Source organism: Chionomys nivalis, chromosome 10 (genome assembly GCF_950005125.1).
Source record: "Chionomys nivalis chromosome 10, mChiNiv1.1, whole genome shotgun sequence".
Lineage (NCBI taxonomy): Eukaryota > Metazoa > Chordata > Mammalia > Rodentia > Cricetidae > Chionomys > Chionomys nivalis.
The window spans coordinates 28699898-28723067 of NC_080095.1; the positions used below are offsets into that span (position 1 = coordinate 28699898).

The 23170-nt window shown below is 41.7% G+C and overlaps 1 protein-coding gene across 1 annotated transcript in view; it reads left to right on the forward strand.

Moving 5' to 3' along the window:
* The window catches only part of Galc (galactosylceramidase), a 49538-nt gene extending 26771 nt beyond the window's left edge, over window positions 1-22767 (forward strand). Inside the window, exons 9-17 of the mRNA XM_057783119.1 lie at window positions 1015-1139; window positions 3187-3314; window positions 7409-7498; window positions 10761-10847; window positions 12690-12840; window positions 13865-14045; window positions 16079-16242; window positions 17471-17547; window positions 20983-22767. Coding sequence (XP_057639102.1) covers window positions 1015-1139; window positions 3187-3314; window positions 7409-7498; window positions 10761-10847; window positions 12690-12840; window positions 13865-14045; window positions 16079-16242; window positions 17471-17547; window positions 20983-21129 — 1150 coding nt within the window. The 3' untranslated portion in view covers window positions 21130-22767. The remainder of the gene's footprint in view (window positions 1-1014; window positions 1140-3186; window positions 3315-7408; window positions 7499-10760; window positions 10848-12689; window positions 12841-13864; window positions 14046-16078; window positions 16243-17470; window positions 17548-20982) is intronic.
* Window positions 22768-23170: the final 403 nt, after the last annotated feature.

Sequence of the window (23170 nt, forward strand, 5' to 3'; positions counted from 1 at the left end):
TTTGGGAAACACTTGGAACAAAATAGAGGATGCCAGCCATGTGGGACCCAGATCATGAGAAGTCTTATGATGTTCTCCACTGATAGTGTGTGTCTGTTTTATTAGCATTATTATTTTTGCTTTATATTGAGGTAATAAGAAGGTTTAGATTTTCTAAGCATGCCAGAGTAGCTTTGTGTCTAGGGAGGACACTTGGTCAGGGAAGTAGAGTTCTTAGGTGGGTGCTGTTAATATATCAGCTGTAAGGAACCCATAATGTTTTGTGCTTGAATTTTCTGAGAGCTGTAGGGCTGTGCTCCTGGAGCTAGTATGTGCTGTAAACTGTTAGTGTCTCTCACCTGAAAGAAAGGGCCCCAAACAGGCCAGCAGGCTCTCTGAGTTGGTACTTTAGCACTTTAGTGGAAGGAGGGAGGATAGAGGCTGGGGTTGTGTCAATAGAGTCAATCCTCCCAGCCACCTGGTGATTCAGGTGCAATCATCATCTTCAGTCCACAGGGGAGGGAACAGCGGTCAGTGGAGGTGAGGTTGTGGAGTCCTGATTTGAACCCAGTCTAGCAGTTCTTGTTTTCAAACTGCAGCAGCTCCAAGTCAAGTCGGTGGAAATCACATTGTGAAGGTGGGGTACTAGGAAAGCTGTCCATGGAGAGCAGTTATAGAAAAGCGCTTACTTGTACTGGTTTTGCATTTTTGACATGTCAGGTTAGGCTGAATTCTTGCATATGAATGTGTGCGTGTAAATGTGTCTGCATGTGTTTTACATGAATACATATGTTGTTTTCAAGAATATATATGTGTGTGTTACTTTTAATTCTCCAATTCACTGTTAAAATGCTCGGCTGTGCACTGAGCTGAATTTTTAAAGGTGAGAGTGAACTGAGACGTCATATATTTTGTTTGGGGTACTTAAAAGTTTATGTTCACTTACATATCATTCTGAGATTTTTACTCCAGTTGTTTAAATATTTATATTACATAGTACTTTGGTGTTTCTTCTTTTTCAACTTAATGTTTTAGCACAATTGCTTGGAATTTGGTGGCTAGTTACTATGAGGAATTGCCTTATGGGCGAAGTGGATTGATGACAGCCCAGGAGCCATGGAGTGGGCATTATGTGGTAGAAGCTCCTATCTGGATATCAGGTATGAATATCTAGATTCCATCTCTCTCTGCAGAAAGCACCAAAGGAGGTTATCAAACTGTCCATGCTTCAAGTGTTTGACTCTTTCAAGGGAGTTATGCCAGTGTTTCATAATACTATTTTGGGTAACCTGACTGTTTTCTGTATTTTATACTTGGCTCTTCTAAGATCAGGCCCTTAGAAAGGGAGAATAAAGAGGGGACAGATAGCACCATAGGGAACGGGGATGTCCAGTGATGGAGACAGAGGTAATCATGTAAGTTTATGATCCCAAATCATCATTATAACTGATGGAATGAATATAGTTAGAAATATTCAGCTAAGCTCAGCATGTCTAGGAGTTTTGGGGTTATGCTTTTATATCAGTTCCATTTTATTGATTGCACTAAAGTGAGTGAATATAGTATATTAATTTTGATACTAATAAAATTATAATCATTAATCAAAAGAACTAAACATGTTATGTAAAATAGTATGACTTTACAGTGTTCCCTAAATCTACTAAGTGTTTGAAGATATGAACTGTAGGTAGAGTTTTCCCATCCCAGCAGCCACTTCTTCCCAAATAACCACAAGATAGTCTTATTATTAATTACAAATGCTCGGCCGATAGCTTGGGCTTTTTACTAGCTATCTCTTGCATTTTAAGTTAATCCACATTTTTTTATCTACCCTCTACCATGTGGCTCATGGCTTGTTATCTCATTTTTTATATACCCTGCTTCCTTTGCTGGCAACTCCTCTGGCTCCATCCTTCTTCATTCCAACACCCTGAGTTTGGTTGTCCTGCCTATACTTTCTGCCAGTTAGCTTTTTATTAAACCAATTCAGGTGACACATATTTACAGTATAGAAAAGGATCATTCCACAACAATGAGTTTTAGAAAAGATAAAATTATGACTCTCATATAGATTAAAAAATGGTCATATACTGAAGATTTTGTGTCTCACATGAAAGGAAGAAACCAGGTAAATGCTAGAACCGGCTTAGAGGAAAAGTCATCAAGGAAAAGCAACTTGAGATTAATTATAAATGGGGACAAGATGAGTTTCTCACAACTGGGAGGAAATAAATTTAAATATTTTCTAGACATGACATAGTTCATGGCTCAAAGACAGAGCTGTCGGATCTATGTACTTCCAGTGAAATCCAGGTCTTCATCAGTATCAGTCACATCCAAAGGAACATAACCGTATTAATAGCTAATAACCTCATAAATAAGATAAATAACAATAGTGAAAAATTTTTAATATTTTAGTAAAATATTTAAGATTTATATTTATTGTGTGTCAGAATTATACCATAGTCTTTAAAAAACCCAATTTCTTCCAAAGAAAGATAATTCTAAGTCAACTTGCTTTAATTTAAATCCACATTTTGATAATTTTCTTTTTTGTGTGTTATTCTCTGATTGTAATCATGGTATTAGTTTAAATTCCTTAAGTAGCTCTTCAAAATAGTGGAAAAGTTAAGCAAGACTTCTATGTGTTGGTTGGATAGCCTCTTAGTTGTTGGCATTGTTTTTCTTACTTAGGTGAAGTAACCCTCTAATAATAAATTTCTGACTTTGGGGCATTGGTAGGAACATGGAATATTGCTTAGTTTATTTTCAGGACCAGATTCAGAGGTGACAATACTTAGGAACAAATCTGTTTAACACCAAGCCATAAAATAGTTCTGAGATACATTTATTAACTTTTTAAAAGTTCCTTTTAAAAAATTCTTTTAGTTCTTCCCTGCTCTGTTAGAGTGGAACAAGTACTGATGACCAAGGCTTGGCAAGAGTAACTTAGTTGTGTGCTTTGAGAATGGGAACGCACAACCATTCTTCTTGAGTTTCCAGGTTGATTTAATCTCATCAGTCATCCAGAAAGCCCTCCTGCCTTTACACTTTTCTGCTGATGTATTTAAAAAAATGGAAGCATGAAGTCGGGAGATGATTTCTTAAAATAGAATGCAGCTGGTTAGAACCAGTCAGTTCTTTCTAGTCGGGAGACTATTTTCTTTTACAGTCGTCTCATTCGCGTCTTCTTCTCTTTCTCTGTAGCTCATACAACTCAGTTTACTCAACCAGGCTGGTATTACCTGAAGACAGTTGGCCATCTAGAGAAGGGAGGAAGCTATGTAGCTCTGACTGATGGCTTGGGGAACCTCACCATCATCATCGAAACCATGGTAATGTTCTGTTGTTGGTCCACAACTAGTGGGCACCTATTACTTCACCAGAAACTTGGTCTTCAGAGACAAGAAGGGCATATGTTCTCCCGGTCATAGAGGGCACTTCTCTGAGAGTCTTATGACTGGTTCCCTGGGAGAAAGGTGGGGGAAAGGGTCTGATGGTTACCTTGCTCCTCATGTTGTTTCTAAGACTTCTTTATCCTTAAAGATATATTGGGATAGCCAGCCTTGATCCTTACCGTGGCTTCTTACAAAAGCTGTAGATAACACTCCTATGGAAGGTTTCCTGGGATCGTGTGTGTCAGTCCCTTTAGGGGTGTAGCTAGGAGCGGGCCTGACCTGCCAAGTTAAACAGTAACTTTAATGGGGCAAAGATTGCCACTTGCCTGTGCCATTTCTCCTTGCTACCAGCAGTTCCTAAGGCTTCCAGTATCACCACGTCCTCTCTAGTAATTATTGTCCATATCTTTGTATGACGATTCTACAGGCTATGAGGTGGTGTCATTGTAATTTTATTTACCTTTTCCTAGTGCCTAATGATCCTGGTTGTATATTCATATGCTCTCTGGCTATCTGTATGTCCTCACTGGAGAAATGTCTATTTAAATCTACACTGTCCATTTCAGTTAAGAGGATTTTTTATTTTTCGTCTTGAATTGTAAGAGTTCTTCATATATTCTATCTAACACCCCTCAGAAGACACATGTGGCGTCTGTGTATTTGCTGCCATCCTTATATCATACGCAGGGTAGGCCAGGCTAATCTCAGAGTCATAATCCTGCTGTGTCAATATCCCAAATGCTGGCGTCACTAGGCCCAACCTGTCTTTCTCTTTCTAGTGGCATTCTCTGAAGTAAAAATGTTCTAAATTTGTGTATTTTTTGGTAAGATTGCCATTATTTTAAGTCTTACATTTAGGTTTCTGATCCTGTTATTTCTTGAGGTGCTTAGCATTTGTTCAGCTTCTTCCTGAGTGTGTGTGTATTTATGTGTGTGCGCGCATGCCTAGTTAGTCTTTCACCATGTCTTGAACAGTCTATTTTTCCACTTGGATTATTTTGCATACGTGCTGAAAAGCAATCTTTAACAATTTTTTTTTCCTATACTTGTGCTTTAGTGGTTACCATTGCATCTTAATTCCTATACTTCTGAGTGAAGGTTTGATGGGCGAGTTTAGCTTTGATCAATTTCAAGGTTGGTTATTTTGGGTACTTCGAATTTCAGCTTGAGTTTTAGGACTAGCTAATTAGTTATTGCAAGCAGACAGCCTACGATTGATAGTTTACTTACTCTGTATATGAATATGGGGAAGCATTAGCATTCTACCCTGCCAGTCAGCAAATGCGGGGGTCTTTCTGTGCATTATGTCTTACTTAATTTCTCTATGATATGTTGTCTTTTTCATTGTGGAAGTCATATTTCTTTTTATTAATTTAGTAAACTTATTTGTTAAATTATTAAATTTTTATTGATTTGTTTATTATTAATATTGCTGGGTGTTTTATTCTTTCAAATCTTACTATAAATAGGTTGTCTCAATTTTATTTTCAGAGTGTTCATTTCTCATGTGTAGAAATGCAGTTGATTCTTATGTATTGATCTTGTCCTCACAACCAGTTCTTTCTGTGGATTACTAGAGGATTTTGTTTAAATGAGCACACCAATAAGTAAGATTCCTTTAGTCCTCCCGGTCGTCCTCCCATTATCATTCTAGAAACTTTGTGTTTCCTTTGTTTGCCCAGTTGTCCTGCCCTGCGGCTGATCTAGAAAAAAAAATCACTTTAGAGTGTGCTCTTAGCTGCTGGTGTTGCGTCAGTGTGTAAAACTTCAGGTTGAGGATCTTGCCTTTTATAGGGAGCACGTTGAATCCTTTTAGTCATAGTTCTGGTTTCCCCGCATGCATGCCCGTGCTGCTTTTGCCCGTTACGCATTCTGATCGTGGGCTACATTATCCTGACTGACTTCTGTGTGTGGAACCACCCATGCATGCCTGAGATTATCATCCTGACGTCATACTGTATTGCATGTTTTTGTATTCTGTATTGGATTCAACTTCCTAGATCCCCTAGGATTTCCAACAAGTGATGCCTTGTTGGCTCTGGTAGGGGAATAGTTACTAACCCCATGGAATGATTTGGGAATGTTTCTGGAGAATTTCTGAAGGTCTGGTGCTCTTCAAATGTTTGACAGAATTCATATATGATGTCATCTGGCCCCAGGATGTTCCTTCATGAGTTTAAGGATCTTTTCACTCATTGTAGGTCTGTTCAGATATTATGTTTTCAGAAGCGTTGGGATTTTCTGTTTTTCTGTCTTTCTTGTCCTTCTGATCTGTGTTGTTTAACACAGAGGCCTATGTTTAGTTCCTTTTCTACTCAGATAATGCTGGTAGGAATGTTCCTAATGTTCCTCTTTTGGTCCCAACCTTAGTCACCCAAGTCGTGTCTCTTTCTTCTGGTTGGTCTTCTAAAGGTTTATTTATCTTTCCGAGGGAATAATATTATTTTTGTTTATTTTCTTTGTTGCAGTATTTCACACCAGTATTTAGTGTCTTCATTTCCCCCCTATGAATTTGCTTTGTTCTTCTGAAAACTTCTTAAAGTAGAAGTCAAGGTTATTCCTTTGAACCTCAAATATATAAACATGAATCGGCTTCACTTCCTCTGTAGGCGGTGCTTTAGTGTACTTTATCCCTTTTCTGTTTCGTTTTAACATTTTTGATCACAAAGTATATGTTTTTTATTGTCCTTGTGATTTATTTCTCGACTTCATCGCTCAGTACCAAGGTATCTTTATATTTGTGTTTCTGTGAAATTTGCAACTTTCATTGTTGATGCTTCATCTCATCCCATTCTGATTGGAGAGCGTACTCCGGTGTTCCTGAGAGGAGCTGCAGCCGTTGCCTTGCCCGTGGGCCATCCTGAACACTGCACTGGAGCAGACTAGGTGCCTTGTTGCCTGTGGAGTTCCACACAACTCTTTCTTAGATCTATTTGGTTGTTTGTGTTCATTTCTCTGTTGTGACTTGTGACAAGTAAAATCTCTGTAGAATTGTCTACAATTCTACTCTCTTCTGTTAGTTTTTTGTCTTCTATTTTGAGATTTTCTTGGTCTTCAGATATTTTAATGTATTGACTTCTGGCATTAAATTTTCTCACTGTTTTTATTTTTTCTTTTGTTTTAAAATTGATTTTTTCTTTTTGTCATTGCTACTTTTTTGGTGGCATCTGTTAGTGTATTTATCTCCCTTAATCATTGTTTTCACCCTGTTTCTTTGAATGTAAAGCTTATCTCCTTTTCAAAAGCACATAGTTGGATCTTGCTTTTCTTAAACTTGCCTGGCATTGTGGTTCGATTGTTGGATAAGCACTAGTGTTGCTATGGTTGAATTTATTTTTGCCTTGTGATCTTTGTTTTCCACAGTCATGATTTGTTTCTATTTTGTATTCCTCCTCTGCCATTTTTTCCCACATTCAGTGAGTGCTTTCTGAGGCTTCATTCTGTTCATTTAATGATTTTTTCACTATACTTTTGGGAGTTGCATCTTAGTAATGGTTTCAGAATTCACCGCCCATACCTTACTGCTTCAGGACCACTTTAGACTTCAGTTTCCTTTGTCCTGGGCAGATGCAGGTGCCTTTTCATTTTTTTTAGACTTTTATGTTTTCCCATTTTTTAATTATACACATCACATTTCCAACAGGAAGAGAACAGAATGCTGTGAAATTATTACTTTAGATGATTTTTTAAGAGTGAAGAGAAGAAAAGAGGACAGTATATATATATATATATATATATATATATATATATATATCACCCGTTATATTTATTTTATTTATGGTTCTTGTTCTCTGGATCGGTTTCTATGTATTTAACTTGCTATTAGGGTCATTTCCTCTTTCTAAGCTTTGGCCAGGCACACCCTCATTAAGGTTATGTTAGGGATGTATTTTTTATAGTTTGAAATAAATTCAAATTTGTTAAAAATGTTTGCTTCTTTTGCTACTCTTCAAGCATCGATTATGTAAAGTTTCCCCCACAATATAGTGTGTATATTATTTGGATAACTTACATGACTCTTCTTCTCTCAGAGTCATAAACACTCCCTGTGTATACGGCCATACCTACCGTATTATAATGTCTCACGTCAGCTGGCCACCTTCACTCTCAAGGGATCTTTGGTAAGTACATATGTTTGACTTTCATTTTGCTTTCAAAATTTGTGTTAGGGTTAGACAGATGGCCTAGTGGTTAAGAGCGCTTGCTGCTTTCCCTAAAGATTGGAGCCGGATTTTCTGCACCTCTGTCAAATAACTCACAACTACATATAACTCTAGCTACAGAGGATCTCATGCCTTCTTTTGGCCTTCAAATGTCCCACATGTGAACATACAGAAATAAACACATAAAATAAATCTTTACAAATTTATGAAAATTCTGTGTTATATTACAGACCATCAATTCTTAAGTGAAGCCTTGTATTATAGAATTACTAAGAATTTGTATACAAATGGAACCTGTCCTGGTGCCTTGTATCTCCTGCATTTCCCTTTTTAATAATAGTCTTTTGTAATAGCTGGTCTAGCCTGGTCTCACTGCACAGTGGAGGATGACCACAAACTCCTGAGCATCTCACCTTTTCCTGCTGAGTGCTGGGACCACAGCCCTGTGCCAGTGCACCTGCTTCAGGGCGAACCCGCCACCAGCTGAGCCACATCCCCAGCCTCTTCTGACCTTCTGACCTTCACAAACAAAAACAGAGGCCAGTACCCGATAAAGCTGCCTGTGGGATTTTAAAAAGTCCTTTGTAGGAAACCTGTTATTGGTGATCTAAGATCAATTCTGTGACCTAAGGGATTTTTCATCTTTCTTTCTTTTCTTTCTTTCTTCCTTTCTTTCTTTCTTTCTTTCTTTCTTTCTTTCTTTCTTTCTTTCTTTCTTTCTTTCTTTCTTTCTGTCTCTCTCTCTCTCCCTCCCTTCTCCTCCTTTCTTCTTCTTCTTCTTCTTCTTCTTCTTCTTCTTCTTCTTCTTCTTCTTCTTCTTCTTCTTCTTTTTTTTTTTTTTTTTTTTTGAGACAGGGTTTCTCTGTATAACAGCCCCAGCTGTCCTGCAACTCACTCTGTAGACCAGGCTGGCTTTGACCTCACAAAGATCTGCCTGCCTCTGCCTCTGAGTTCTGGGATTAAAAGCATATAGCATCCACCATCTGGTAAGAAATTTTCAAACTCTAAAGCTTAGAGTATTCCATACTGAAAAACAAATAAACAAAGCCCAATTAAACAAAAATACCCAAAGTCATCAATTTTTTTAAACCTCTTATTAAAGTTGAAATGGAAGAAGCCAGTGTGCTTTTTTACGAGTGATGTCACAGAATAAGTTTTTATACCAGAGAATTATTAGGCAGCCAGCAGAGCTGGGGGTGAGGATTTGAGAGGATAAGGGGAGACCAACAAGAATTCATTGTATACACTCATAAAATTAAGAGAACAAAATTTATTAATATAAAAGAAGACAAAACATCTACTAATTGTAATAAAAAAGCGGTTAGTTTCTGTAACTCCTAGCAAACGGGAGCTTGCTCACAAAGCACAGAGAGTGGAATGGCTGCATTCTGTATTTGATTAAGCATCCTAGCAAAGGTGAGCTTGCTCACAAAGCACAGAGGGGAATGGCTGCATTCTGTATTTGATTGAACATCCTAGCAAAGGTGAGCTTGCTCACAAAGCACACAGAGTGGACTGGCTGCATTCTGTATTTGATTAAGCGTCCTAGCAAAGGTGAGCTTGCTCACAAAGCACAGAGAGTGGAATGGCTGCATTCTGTATTTGATTAAGCGTCCTAGCAAAGGTGAGCTTGCTCACAAAGCACACAGAGTGGAATGGCTGCATTCTGTATTTGATTAAACGTCCTATTCCAGGAAGCTGGAAGGCTTCAGAAAGAGGCACTGATCTAGGCTTTTTGCTATTGAACAGCTATCTCCAGAATCAAGCCAAAAGCTACATGTTTATTTTTTTGTATTGCAAGCTCATGCCACCCACGTATTTATCTAAAGCATATGACGAAGACGTTCAGAGATGTTAAGACAGCCCAGCTACGTGTGGCGGTTATTGCTTAGAAGCCCTAAGATGCCACTTGAAATGTTTCTTTACCACGTTGTTAAAAATTATGTGGGTCTGGTGCTTTCCGTGTGGCCCAACTGTGAGCATGGAGATACATTTCCTCATGAATTCTTTTGAAAGATGAGTATTTCTTTTTTTTTTTTAATTTTTTTTTCAAGACAGGGTTTCTCCGTAGCTTTTTGGTTCCTGTCCTGGAACTAGCTCTTGTAGACCAGGCTGGCCTCGAACTCACAGAGATCCGCCTGCCTCTGCCTCCCGAGTGCTGGGATTAAAGGCGTGCGCCACCACTGCCCAGCTGAGTCTATTTCTTATATATGTCTAGAATTATTGCCATTGTCAAATGTGACACTCAGGATTTACTGACTTGAGAGAAATTACTATAATATATAATAATTATAATTAATGATAATTATTAAAATATAAAGAATAATTTAAGATACTTTTAGGACATTATTAATTATTCATACTGGATCTTCAGTTTTTGGTTAGCATTTTTGCATTTACCATAATATTATATACTTTGAAGGAAAAAATTTATAACATAATGATTACCTTTGAAGAAGTTTAATTTTATATGGATGTCAGTAACACAAGAAGGCAGAAGAAAACAAGGTAAGATTCTCTAATAATAAGTAAAGACATTTTAAAGTAATTAAATGTTTAACAAAGCTTCTTACATTGGGAGGCCAAGGCACTAAGACCTGTGATTGACATTTGCCAGCATTCTCAGGTGTTAATGCAATGAGCTAACAGGGTAGGGAGATTTATTGTCTGTAGTGCTCTCTCCTGTGAAAGGAAGCATGGCAGTCTTCTTCTGGGACCCTGGCCACAGTCACAGAGGAAAGCCCGTTGTTCCCAAGGACTCTCAGTTTAAGGTGGTGGCTTAATCAGGAAAAGCAGTAGACAGATTCACTAGTAGACCTGCTTAACAAATACTCAAAAGCGGAAGATGGCAGGAGCGCTTCTGAGCATGCCCAGTTGAGTATTGTACCGATCCAGGCTGATTTGGTTCCCTAACAATGCAAGTCAGTGTCTCTAGGGCTGTGCTGGTCTTCCTCGGGTTTCTCCGGAATGTCTCCACTGAAACAAAGCCAGAAGAGGACAATCGTGCAGGTTCTTTAACGTGGGCGTTTGTTGCTGGTGGTGCCTGCTTTACTCAGTGACTAGTGTTCGTAGGAAACGAAAGCGTTGCCTGAGCCTGTCTTCCTGTTTCTGAAAGTGTTACTGTGTTAACCTTGAGACAGTTCTTTCCGCAGCAGGATGAGAGACTGATTCCAGGATGTGATGAATCTCTCAAGTGTGCTTTCTTGTCTTTTCTTCCCAGAGAGAAATACAAGAGCTCCAGGTGTGGTATACCAAGCTTAGAGGACCATCGGAGAGGCTTCATTTCAAACAACTGGACTCTCTATGGGTAGTCTTAAAATTGATTCCTCCATTTGGGGCATTACAATAGTAAAAAGGAACAAATGTGATCGATGAATTAAAAGTGACGTTGATTTTATGGCAGCAGGGCGGTAGAGATAAACATCTCTCTATATTTTTCTTAAACAGAAATCCTGAGTAAGGTGTGAAAACCTTGTGTATTCGTAGCTGTATTAGCACTTGTTTATATTGGTGGATGTGTCCACTGTTGTCTGGCCGCCCAAGTGAGCCATGTAGGTCTCCTTTGAGGTTGTTTCCCTCGGTCCTGGTCTGCCCTCTGTGTTTTCTCTTATTCGCCATTGTTTCTTGTTCTCCCCGCTGCCTGTATCCGCTCTTCATTATGCCTCATTGTTCAGAAACTGCCCACGGTTTCAACAGACTCCAGTCTGAGTCTCAGGGCAAGCCATGGCCCTGCTGCTAGAGCGATGTGCCTGCAATCCTTCCCCACCAGTCCACATTACCCATGTGACCATCACTGTCCTGTCATGTGACCACCGCTGTCCTCTCAGGCGCTGGAAGATAGCTTTCCCTTCCAGAGGCAGATCTCAGTAGTTGGCCTCTCCTAACAGAGTAAACTCCTAAACTGGCTTCCATCGTATCTCTGAAGATATGTCAGCTCAAGTGTCTGTTTCTTTGAAGCCTTGCTCACCTGACCCAGTGCAGGACTCTATGTGGATCTCATTAAATATCCCTCCCCTCCCAGACTTTGGCTACCTTCAGACTGGGGCTATGCCTTGTTTTAGTCCAGAGGTGTTTGATCCTTGGTAGTTCCCCAGGGAAGGTTGCAAAGAGTGAACTGGCCCAAGCAAGCATATCACATCATTGAACTGACTTTATCTGCTGTGTTTTTAATAATAATGTTCTGACAATTAGCTAGTCAGTATCAGGAATTAAATACCCATTAGAACACTCTCTACTTGTATAATAATTTGCTAGAAATCGTATAATACAATTGACTTCTCCCATAGGAATGTTATCTGGCGTTAATCCTGAGCCAGAATGTGGCACTGGATATCCATGGTTCTGCATCTTTTTACCCTTAAAGCCAAGAAATAATGGTAAACCCTTTAGTTCAGTGTAGATTAAAAACTCATTAAAGTTTGAAAGATGGGCTCAAGCTCAGTACCCACGTTATTTGTGCATGATTCTGTTTCCAGAAGGCAGTGCCTATTACAGGAACTGGGCTCTAGAGAGTGTTTTCCCTGGTCATACATTGAGGCAAGCTAAGCAGGCCCTTTTCAAACATCTGGTCTGATTCTCAAACAGCCCTCTGAGATATGTGTCCGGAGCCTTGAGATGAAAAACTTAGAAAGACTGCGTCGCTAGGGTCATACATGTGACCTAAACCTAGCCTAGTAATTGAAGCTAAAACTGAGAGTACAGTGCACAGGTTTTGGTTCTTAGCTCTCAAGTGTGCGAGGTTCCTAGTGCTCACCAGCCGAACTGTCTGGGAGCTTTTGTGCCTTCTTGTCTGTTAGTGAAGCTCTGGAAGAAACAAGCAGGCCTCTGAGTTACATGAATCTAACCAACGTGAGCTTCAAGGAGCTTGCCTTGCGACGGAGGAGGCGGCTGACGGATAGAGACTTCCAGCCATCTTGGCCTTTCTCCCTTTTCTGTTGGAACTTCTTTTCTACAAAATATCATCTATACCCTCTTGTAAAACACCCTTAGAAAATGCCGAGGGCCTTAGCGTTGCTGTGTCTTCCCCACGTGTTTAGGAAGCTCTAGCAGAATGACTGTCTAAGCTTGCTTCTTTCAAAGCTGTGCCCATGCCCACGCCCGTGAGGTTTCTAGCACCTGGCCGTGAACGTGGGGCCGTGTTCTTTTTCAGCTCCTGGACAGCGATGGCAGTTTTGCCTTGGAACTGCAGGAGGACGAGCTGGTGACACTCACCACTCTCACCACAGGCCGCAAAGGCAGCTACCCTCCGCCTCCCAAGTCGCGGCCCTTCCCGAGAAGCTATAAGGATGATTTCAATGTTGGTGAGTGGTCTCTAACCTGCCTCACCTGCCATCCATCCTCTGCAGAGCAGAGCACTGTCTTCTCGTCAGACTGCATGAATGACAGATACCATGATGTCCAAAGTCCTGATGTCCCTTTCAGCCCTTTGAGTTTTATCTGGTTAAAAGATAGCTAATGTTTCCAGTTCTTTGAGGCGAAATTGTATTTTTCAGTTCCAGAAAAAGATGCAGAAGTCATTGTGAGGAGGAAAGTTATAATTCTAAGCTCTTTTGGGTGAAACATAAGATGATAGCTGGGTACCGCCTCCTTGACTGGCCCTACATGTTTCTCTCATGTGGAGGCTAAATAACATTGTGTCTCTAGTTCGGTGCCAGGGAACTGAGTGCCTAAGGGCAGCCATGCTAGAGTTAGGGGCTTCAACTCATTGCTTGCCGGAGTTTAACCCTCGCGACTTCAGGAGGGTCTGCCCTGATGTGATTGGAGAAGCCTTGGATGATGGGCCGTTGGGAAACCATCTGAAAGCAGAAGCATGCTCGTTGTTCTTGCATCTCTAGAGGACCCAGCAAGCAGCGGCATTTGCTTACCAAGCAGTAGTGTTTGGTGGACCTGAAGGCTTCAAAGTTGAGTCCAGTAGCTCTATAATCTGCCTCCAAAACAGACGGCTGTCGATGTACAGTGTCCAGATGTACAGCGTGATGTACCCGCATCCTCCTATAGAGGGCAGCACTGCTTGTTCCACCCAACTGGAGACTCGCGCCTGTGCCACTCACTGCTGGGTCTCACATTCCCGTGGCAGGGCATGAATGTTCAGCTGCTTGACATAGAAAGGCCTTTGGGCTCTGGTACTGGCATCTCCAAATATCACACACACACACACACATCTTTAGGTCTAAATTTTGGTAGGTTTTAAGTATTATTTATATTTTAAAAATCACTGGAAAGTGTCTCACAATATTCCACAGATATCAGTCAGGTGGACATTGGTAAGGGGTTGATGCTCGGCCTCTGAGACACTAAGCAGAAGATTTGTTGTGTTCTGAACAGATTACCCATTTTTTAGCGAAGCTCCAAACTTCGCTGATCAGACCGGCGTGTTTGAGTACTTCATAAATAACGAAGACCCCGGACAGCATCGCTTCACACTGCGCCAAGTTCTCAATCAACGACCTATCACCTGGGCTGCGGACGCTTCCAGCACCATCAGCATTATAGGCGATTACCATTGGTGTGTGAGAGAGATGCCCTCAGTGTCTAACCTCCTGGTCTGGGTCCATTCTGAGTGACGAGCTTGCAGCCTACTAGGCAGGTCATGGTTGTGTGAACTCAGATGACCTCAGATTATTCCAGGTTGATAATAACTTTAGTGAGAGAAATTTAACTTTAAAGGAAGAATTGAGAATACTTGGGACTTGATTATATAATAGATAATATAATATATTATAATTATAATTTAGTGCTTACTTGTAGACCTTGTGATTTGAAGTTTATCAGAGTTGATTTGTTGAGCTGGTGTTGCCATCTGCTGGACAAACAGTAGAATTACACCTAAGCTAATCTAGGAAGCTACTTAAAAAGCAATCTTAAACATGCAAACTTTTCTTTAGATATATATTAAACACACAAGTTATATTTTTTGGCCAGTTAAAATGCAATTGACAAAACTCGTACCTTCACCTTGAATTTAGTTATGGAATTTTAGGGTGCTGACTTTCTGTTTTGCCCGCTTTAAGTAGTATTTTTTACTTTTCTCATTACACATACCTACAAATTCTCTCTCTCTCTCTCTCTCTCTCTCTCTCTCTCTTTCTCTCTCTCTGTCTCTCTCTCTCTGTCTCTCTGTTTCTCTCTGTCTCTATCTGTCTCTGTGTCTCTCTCATTTCTCGTCTTTCTTTCTCTCTCCTTTTCTCCTCTCTCTCCTCTCCCCTCCTGCCCCTCCTCCCCTAAGTGGTAAAGTTCAGCTGGGAACAATTCACTTCAGAAGGAGCTTTTTGAGATGTAAAGGACACACAGCTCTGGACCCCATACCCTCACACCTTATCTCCCAGATAGATGCCCTGGTACCCTGGCACCCTTAGTCTTGCTTTTGCTAAATCAGTGATGTGCACACTCTCCTTCCTCTTTGCTATTAGGTGTTTAGTATGAAGTGGGTTGTTTTCAGGGAAGATGTTTTGGAGTGGGAGAGTTGTATCAGAGGGAAAGAGCTGTACCTGGTAACATGATTCAAAGGAAGCCAACAGAGAGGAGAGCTATTGTAAGAGCTCTGAGAGTTCCTGCGTGGCAGAATCTTTCCCTTCCCTTGATAGCCTCATGGACCAGTGAGCCTATAACCAGTGCTTTGCTGCATCCGTACAGGTCTCAGGCAGACATCCTATGCAGGGTAAAATGTTTCTCAAAGTGGTATTTGTGGGCCAGCATCATCACAGTACCTGGGAAGTCTCATTCAATGTCCCACCTCAGACTTACTGAATTTGGCACCGTGGAGATGATACCATTGTGCTGAGTTAGCAAACCCTCTGTTATATCTCAGAGGTCCTAATGCAGAATCAACATAAAATACTATCTTCATTGTTTTGAGGTTTATCTGATGTATATATGGGTATTTTGCCTCTATGTATGTCTTTGTGCCATGTGTGTATTTTGCTGGCAAAGCCCAGAAGAAGGCATCGACTCTCCTGAAACTGGAGGTGCAGACAGCTGTGAGCTGCTGTCTGAGTGCTGGGAACTGAGTGGGGCCGCTACAGCCCTCAAATCGACTGTCCTTTTAGAGATGGAATTTAGTCAGATTATCAAGGGGGGTTCTTAATCTTGATAGATAGAAACGTACAATTGGCCTCAGAGTAGTTAAGACACCCCTGGCATGGGCTGCCTCCTGTGTTGATGATAAATGTAGGTAAATCTTTCTGTTCAGACTCACCAGAAACTTTGCCTTTATGCACTAAGAAAGTGCCTCATTCAGTATCACACTACACGATGCCAAACTGCTTTAGTATAGGAAGGCAAGTAGCATACCGTTCCAGTGCCTAAAACTAGTAAACACTGTCCACCAACACACTCAAAGAATCAACAAAGTTGGTTAGCTTAATCGTGTAAAACTAGAAACAGCCATCAGTGAGGATTCTTGAAGCCCATCCTCGCTACCCGTTCAGACAGAGCCAGTTACTCTTTCAACTGAGGACAGGAGACATTTACTATGAAGTGGCTTGTTACCGCTGGGTTGGTACCATGAATGCAGAGGTAATTGATTCTTTGATCCTGCAGGACCAACATGACTGTGCAGTGTGATGTCTACATAGAGACCCCTCAGAGAGGGGGCGTGTTCATCGCTGGAAGGGTGACCAAAGGGGGCATTTTGGTGAGGACGGCTACAGGAGTTTTCTTCTGGATTTTCGCAAATGGATCTTACAGAGTCACAGCTGACCTGGGTAAATGACACATCTCAATGGGTCAGGACTTACCTGGAGCCTGTGTGTCTAGGGGGAAGAATTTCAACGTGTGTCAAGTCCCGAGCCATTCGGAATCACAGCTATTTAGTTAGTGTGGAGGAGGGCAGCTCAGCAATGAGAAGGAACAGTAGGAAGGGTTGTGTGCTCGGGGTGTGCAGCGCTGTGAGGGTGAGCTTGTGAGGACCCGGGTGAGGTAGTGATGGAGGGAGAACACTGGGGAGCCTCTTGGAAGACTGGAAGTATTCGTTCTTATGGAAACCAAGGGGCAGGCTGAGCCTCTTAGCACGGAGACTCCTATCCCCTAATACATGGAATGCTGGGGAGGAGTTTGCCTTTTCTCTCTGGCATCTGTCTCAGTAGCAATGGCCTATGTGGAACAGCTCTTAATGCCGAGTGGGGGCCTAGATGCCTGTTGACACTGGATTGCACTTAGGTCACACAGCTGCAGTGACATGAGGTCTTGTGGTGGTAACTTCTTAATTCTCAGTCTCTTGGCTTACCACATTAGTGACATTTTTTTTTATTTTATAATTTTCTGCTCTTTGTTCCAACTCTGGAGATAAAATAATAGAGAGTAACAGGTGGTAAGGATATTGCCATAGTGTGGCCCATCTAGGACGTACCTCGTTGATACATGGATTGCTTGTCCCAAAGTCCCCAAAACCAGTTAGTGGTGGAGCCAGAACTAGGAATTTCAACCTGCATCTTCAGTACCCACTGCTGTAGTTCGAAGTCACCTCTTGATGTCTAACCCTAGGTTTCTTCCAGACATTCAGATGCCCTAAGTGGAAAGCTAGCATATTTGATTCTCTCTCTGGTGTAATTGATGCTGTTTTCATGGAAGCCTATCTACTAGCTGATAGTCTCCAGTAGCCTTGGACTGCCCCATTCAGATATAAGTGTATCTGTGGGTTTACATGCTGATATGTCAGACATGGTTGGTTTTTAAGTTTATCTCATTTATTTTGCTGTGAATACACGTATGTTCTGCAGTGTAGAATACAGTCTCAGAACAGGCTTGTGTAGTGTGTAGCTGAGTGAGGAATTGTCCTTGGAAGTCACTTACAGATCTGGAAAGGAAGGGACAGTGCTTCCCTAAGGCAGACTTAACTACACACAGGTACCATTTCCGAAGCTCCCAGAGCTGTATGACCCTGAGATTTAGGTTTTACACGTAGCCCAGCTGAGAGATTGTTCTGTGTTACAGGTGGATGGATCACATATACTTCAGGACATGCTGACATTACAGCGAAAAGATGGTATACACTCCGCCTAAGCATTAAGGTAAGTATTGCCGACAAGAAAGAGTGAAAATAAAATGTGTAACTTTCTAGAGTTTTCTGTTAGAAAATACGTAGAAGGGTAGAAATGATGGAATGGGGGAGTCTGCTGTGGAGTCATAAAGCCTCTGTCCACAGATGGAGTGCTGTGTCAGAGAGACCCAGAAGCTGACTTTTTAGACCCTGTTTTCTTTTAACTTGTTTTTTTTTTTTTTGTCTTTTAGATTGAGGCGTAATTGGTTAAGTGAGCAGCTGAACTAGCTGTTCTCGATGTTCTTGAACCAAGAGTGTAAATAGAACCCGCCAGAGTAGCAAGGCCATAGAAGCTTATCCCTGCTGGTCTATGTTAGAGCTGATACTGGAGTGACCATGGGAGAAAGGGGATCTAAGCATCAGCATCAGCATCCTTGGTTGATCACACAGTACTGGCTGACAGTGCTCCCGAAGGATGCTGTGTGGGAAAGTGTCTCTTCCCTAGTAGCATCAGCATCCTTGGTTGATCACGCGGTGCTGGCTGACAGTGCTCCTGAAGGATGCTGTGTAGGAAAGTGTCTCTTCCCTAGTAGCATCAGCATCCTTGGTTGATCATGCGGTGCTGGCTGACAGTGCTCCCGAAGGATGCTGTGTGGGAAAGTGTCTCTTCCCTAGTGGTCCTTTCATACCTTCGCTTAGGTTATAAATAGAAATTAAAATTGAGACTGAAAAAAACTTAAAATGTTTTACTTGGTATCCATTCAACCACTGAAAATGAGAATTCTGATTTTTAAGCTCTTTATTAGTAGACTTGAGGATCTAGTTAGGGTGTGGTTAGTTTATTTGATCATACCATTCTTAATGGCATAATTGGTTTTAGTTGTTCTTTGATAGAATGATCCCAAACATAGTTCCTGAATGTTTATGTGGTGTGATTGGTGGAGACAGGCATTTACAAGAAGAATTGCATTTATTTCTTTTTAATTGCAATTATTTTTAAATTATTTTTGAGAATTTTCTATAGTGTAGTTTGGTATATTCACCGCCCATCTCCTACCAGATCTAACCTCTTCCCTACCCACATGACTTTGTGTCTTCTTCTTCTTTCTTTAATCTATCATATCTAATTTACATTGCCCACATCCTCTTGAGTGTGTGACTATCCCTTTGAGCATGTTCTGTCTATCAGGGGCCACATGCTTTAAGAAAACTTAAGCTTCCCCTCAGTGTGGTTGTCAGTTGCCAGTTGCTCCTCAGCCTGAGATGGGAGGGGCCTCATACCCACCTCTTTTCTCCACATTGGCAGTTCGTCTGCTTACAAAGGGCTCATGCATGCTGTCACAGTTGCTGTGAGTTTATAATCTAGATGTCCTGCTGTGTCCAGAAAACCATTTTCCTGTAGTCACCCATTGTATCTGGCCCTTATAAGACCCCTGTCTCCTCTTCTGCATGGTCCCTGATCCTTGGGAGGATGGGTGTGATGTAGGTGCTCTCTTTAGGGTGGAACATTCTCTACACCTAGCCCAGTTGTGAGTCTGTGTGTTAATCACCATCTGCTGCAAAAGGAAGCTTCTCGGATGAGGGTTGAAAGCTGCATTAGTCTATAGGCTTAAGTCACTGAGAGTTGGCGTAATATATGTTCATTAAGTGGAATAATAGCGAGGTGGGATCTGTCCTGGATCCTATGACCTGTTAATACTGTTAATAGTGCCAGGTAGGTAAGAGAGGAACACTGAAAGGTCTGTTCCTAAGTCCAGTTCTGCCACCATTTTTTTTTTTTTTTGAGACTTGGGGCAGACCAATTAACTTCTGCCACTCTCTGAAGTGGAATTAGCTACCTTCTAGATTAGTCATGCTAGATGAAGGACTTCACACTCAGGACTGGGCAAGCATTTGACCTGAAGAGCCGGATAGGAGATAGTGGGGCTTGTGGTCCATGTGCTCGGTGCTCCAGCCACTCAACTCTGGAGTTGTCACGAGATAGCCATGGCAGACAAGAGGTGAATGATTAGTATGCTTGCATGCCAATCAAAGTTCACTGTGGAAATAGGTAGCTGGCTGGGGCCTTGGTTTGCTGAACTTTGTTCTAAGTCAGTAACTTGGAAATGAGTACAGACATAGTTATGAAGAAATTATAACTCCCTTGCTCTGGCTTTCTAGTCATGGAAGTTAGAGAAGACTGTGCCAAGTGGGCCCTGCTTGAGTTAGATGTAGATGAGACTGAGAACAAGCTAAGTAGCCCTCATAGCTGGTGCAGAAGGCGGCTGGTCTAGCCTTGTCTAGGGAACATCTGGGAAGCCAGAATGACTGGAGCCTGGGGAGTGGGACCAGGAGGCACTGTGGCCCCGTGGGACAGGCCATATGTCTAATATGATTTGTGTATGTGTGTCCCTTGGCCCAGGGCTAATGGCCACTGCTCTAGAAGTGGCAGGGGTGTCCAGGAGTGCCTTTGAAAGGGGGACAGCCGTGCCCTTCTGTAGCCAGAGGCGTATGGATTCACCCTGGGCCCTGGGTGACTTGGATTCGTTTCCTGGATCCTCTGGAGCCTTCAACATAGAATCTTGCTCAACCCAACTCTCAGTGTCTTCATCTAGAAAATTAAAGGGCAATGCATTATAATTTTGAGACAGAAATATTGGTGCTGGGTTTTGCCTAATAGTTGGACTCTCCAGCACTTTCTCTTTTGAAAGTAGCTTATTTTAGGTGGCTAGCTGTGCCTTTGAGTGTGTGTTCATAGTGTGCTGCAGCAGAGGCAATAAAGGTTGAAATTTACAATTTACCATGTGCCAGACAGTAAGGGAAATGTAATGGCCACTTTCTGAGAAAGACACACTTGATTTCTTCCCCTCATTACCAGTAAATCACACCTCTGTGTGCTTTCCTTCCTCCCCCAGCACTTGACCCACGGTTCAGTTTAACTACTGCTCTTCTGACCTAGGAGCAGCCCTTCCATATGGCTTTGTAGTGACATGCTCCTCGTGGGCACAAAAGAGCAAAAGGAAGGCTAATTCCTTCTCTGGCTGGGTGCACAGTCCTTAATTGAGACCTTGAGCACAGAGCAGTTTGCAGCAGACGTTTGAGCTCAGCAAACTCCGAGGAATCTCCCTTGGCCAAAGTGCCCGTGTGTGCAACTGCAGTGCTGTTTTAGTGGACTTTTGTCTGAAGCTTTGTAATACTGCTATAAAAATATTACGGCCTTGTTTTGGGGGTTTGGTTTTGGGTGGAATATCAGGAAATATCGAGGTTTAATGTATTTTGGGAACTGTTTAAACAGGTACCTCTTATTCTTTCAGAAAAATTTTGTTGTATTTTAGACTTTTGCTCAAACACATGAAATTGTATTTTACAGTTCTAGGTCTTGAATGAGAGAGATGTTTGTTCCACCAAGTATGTGAGCTGCATTCTTAAATGGACTTCGGAGGATCATTTCCACCTTTTCACAGGACACTTTTTCTCTCTCCTGCAGGGTTATTTCGCCTCTGGCATGTTGAACGGCAAGGTCCTGTGGGAAAACGTCCCTGTGAAATACTCAGGGAACGGCTGGGCTGCGATCGGAACGCACACCTTCGAGTTTGCGCAGTTTGACAACTTTCACGTGGAAGCGGCTCACTAGTACTCACAGGGCCTCAAGACGCTATTTGGATTTTCTATTTTTGATTTAGATTCAGGGCCAGTTTTGATGGACCTATATGTGAGCCTTTGAGGCTAGCAACAATGCAGAGTATATAGGGAAGATGGTACACGGTTGCCAGATCCTGTGAAAGATTTAATTAGAACGAATTCCGGAAGGAATGCGGATGTCTTTGGCATTGCCTGCGGTAGCCTTAACACTGTTGGTCCCATCCTTCAGGAGTGGTTTGGGTGGTACCTGCCTTGCAGTCTTGGCACTGATACCTTGGTAGCTCTCTCCATACTGTTTGTAAATGATCATGCAGATGGCCGGCACCTGAGAACCACAGGTGGTTTGTGTCTAAGTGAGTGGAGGCATCCTTAGAAGATGCTGATGCTTAAGAGGAGGCTGATGAACACTCCAGTGCACACTTTAACATGCTGTCCTCTCTCTCTCTCAGAAACACACACACACACACCCTCTCTCCCTCACATGCTCCTCTCCCTCCCTCCTCCCTCCTCTCTCTTCCTTCCTCCCCCCATAATGGAATTGGTGGGATGATTTGAAAAATACCTCATTAATAAACTAACTCCAAAGCCATTTTTACAGTAATAAAAGTAATCAGATTAAATTGGGTTGTTTGTATTCTTTCATTATCTACTTCTGGCTTTTGACTTTTATTACCCTTATAACCCTTCAGAACGTTCCCCTCACCTCTTCTGCCCTTTGCAGTATATCCTCACAGGTGCCTCCGGAAACAGCCGAGCACTAACGAATGCCATCACCTCTCTCTATGTGGCAGGAGGGTACACTTAGCCTTTTACTAACTTACTAAATCGGGTCATGTCCTAGTCCTAGTGTTTTTATGGATAGGTGCACCTAGTATGTTCCTACTGTTTATATTTAAGTGTTGGTAAGCATGTTTCTCATTAGTGTGATTTATGTCTAAACATTAATGTAACTCTTAGAACCAAATCAGTTTTTCATGTGGGTAGAGAGAACTCTGGAATTCTTTACAAGGAAAAATTACTCATTGAATTACTTCCACTACATGGGAATTTGTAGCAGTCTAACACTGGTAGAACTAGAAGGAGGTTTTGTGTTGCTTTTAAAAACATGAAGATAATTGCCAGTATAATTCAGATTAAAGAAAAATATATTTAATCCAAGTCTAAGTGATTTATAATTTAGATTTTTAAATATTTTTGAGAACTAACATGCAATTTATATATAATAGAATATTCTCATTTGAAGTGTGTAGTTTCTTTTGATAAGTGTAAATATTCCTTTGTAACCAGCACTGTGATGACACCATCAACTATCTCCATCACCGTGGAGGGCTTTCTGTTACACCCGTACAACCACTCTGCTTCTGTTGCTAAACATGTGTTTGCTATGGAAGTGACATGATGTGCAATGCATCCTTCAGAATGGTTGCTTTCCATCAGCATAAGGCTGTGAAATTTGTCCAGGTTATTGCTTGCCAAAGTGGTGGGCTCCTTCCTATTTCTGAAGAGAACTCCACTGAATAGCTATATCCCCAGTTTGGCTTTCCATCTTCTATTTTAATGAGACGAAAAGTAAAGCTCATGACAGCATTTACATACAAATCTTGGGACTATTCATTTATTTCTTTTGGATTAACTGGGGAGAAAGGTTACTGGCTCTTATGTTAAGATACGTTTAACTTCATATGAAATGACCAGCTGTTCCCAAAATGATCCGGTGATGTTACACTCCCATTACCAGTGTTAATGATGTTACGCTCCCGTGATGATCACCAGTGTTAATGCACCAATGACAGCATTCTTGCCAATACTGTGTATTGCGTCTGGATAGATAAAGATCTCTGCACACACACTCTTGTCATCTGTGGCTCCAAGGGGTCTGGATAGATGAAGATCTCTGGACACACGCTCTTGTCATCTGTGGCTCCAAGGGGTCTGGGTAGATGAAGATCTCTGCACACACACTCCTGTCATCAGTGGCTCCAGGGCTTTTGCTTCTTTCCCAGTGTGTCGCTTCGTTTCAGAAGTTTCTGCTG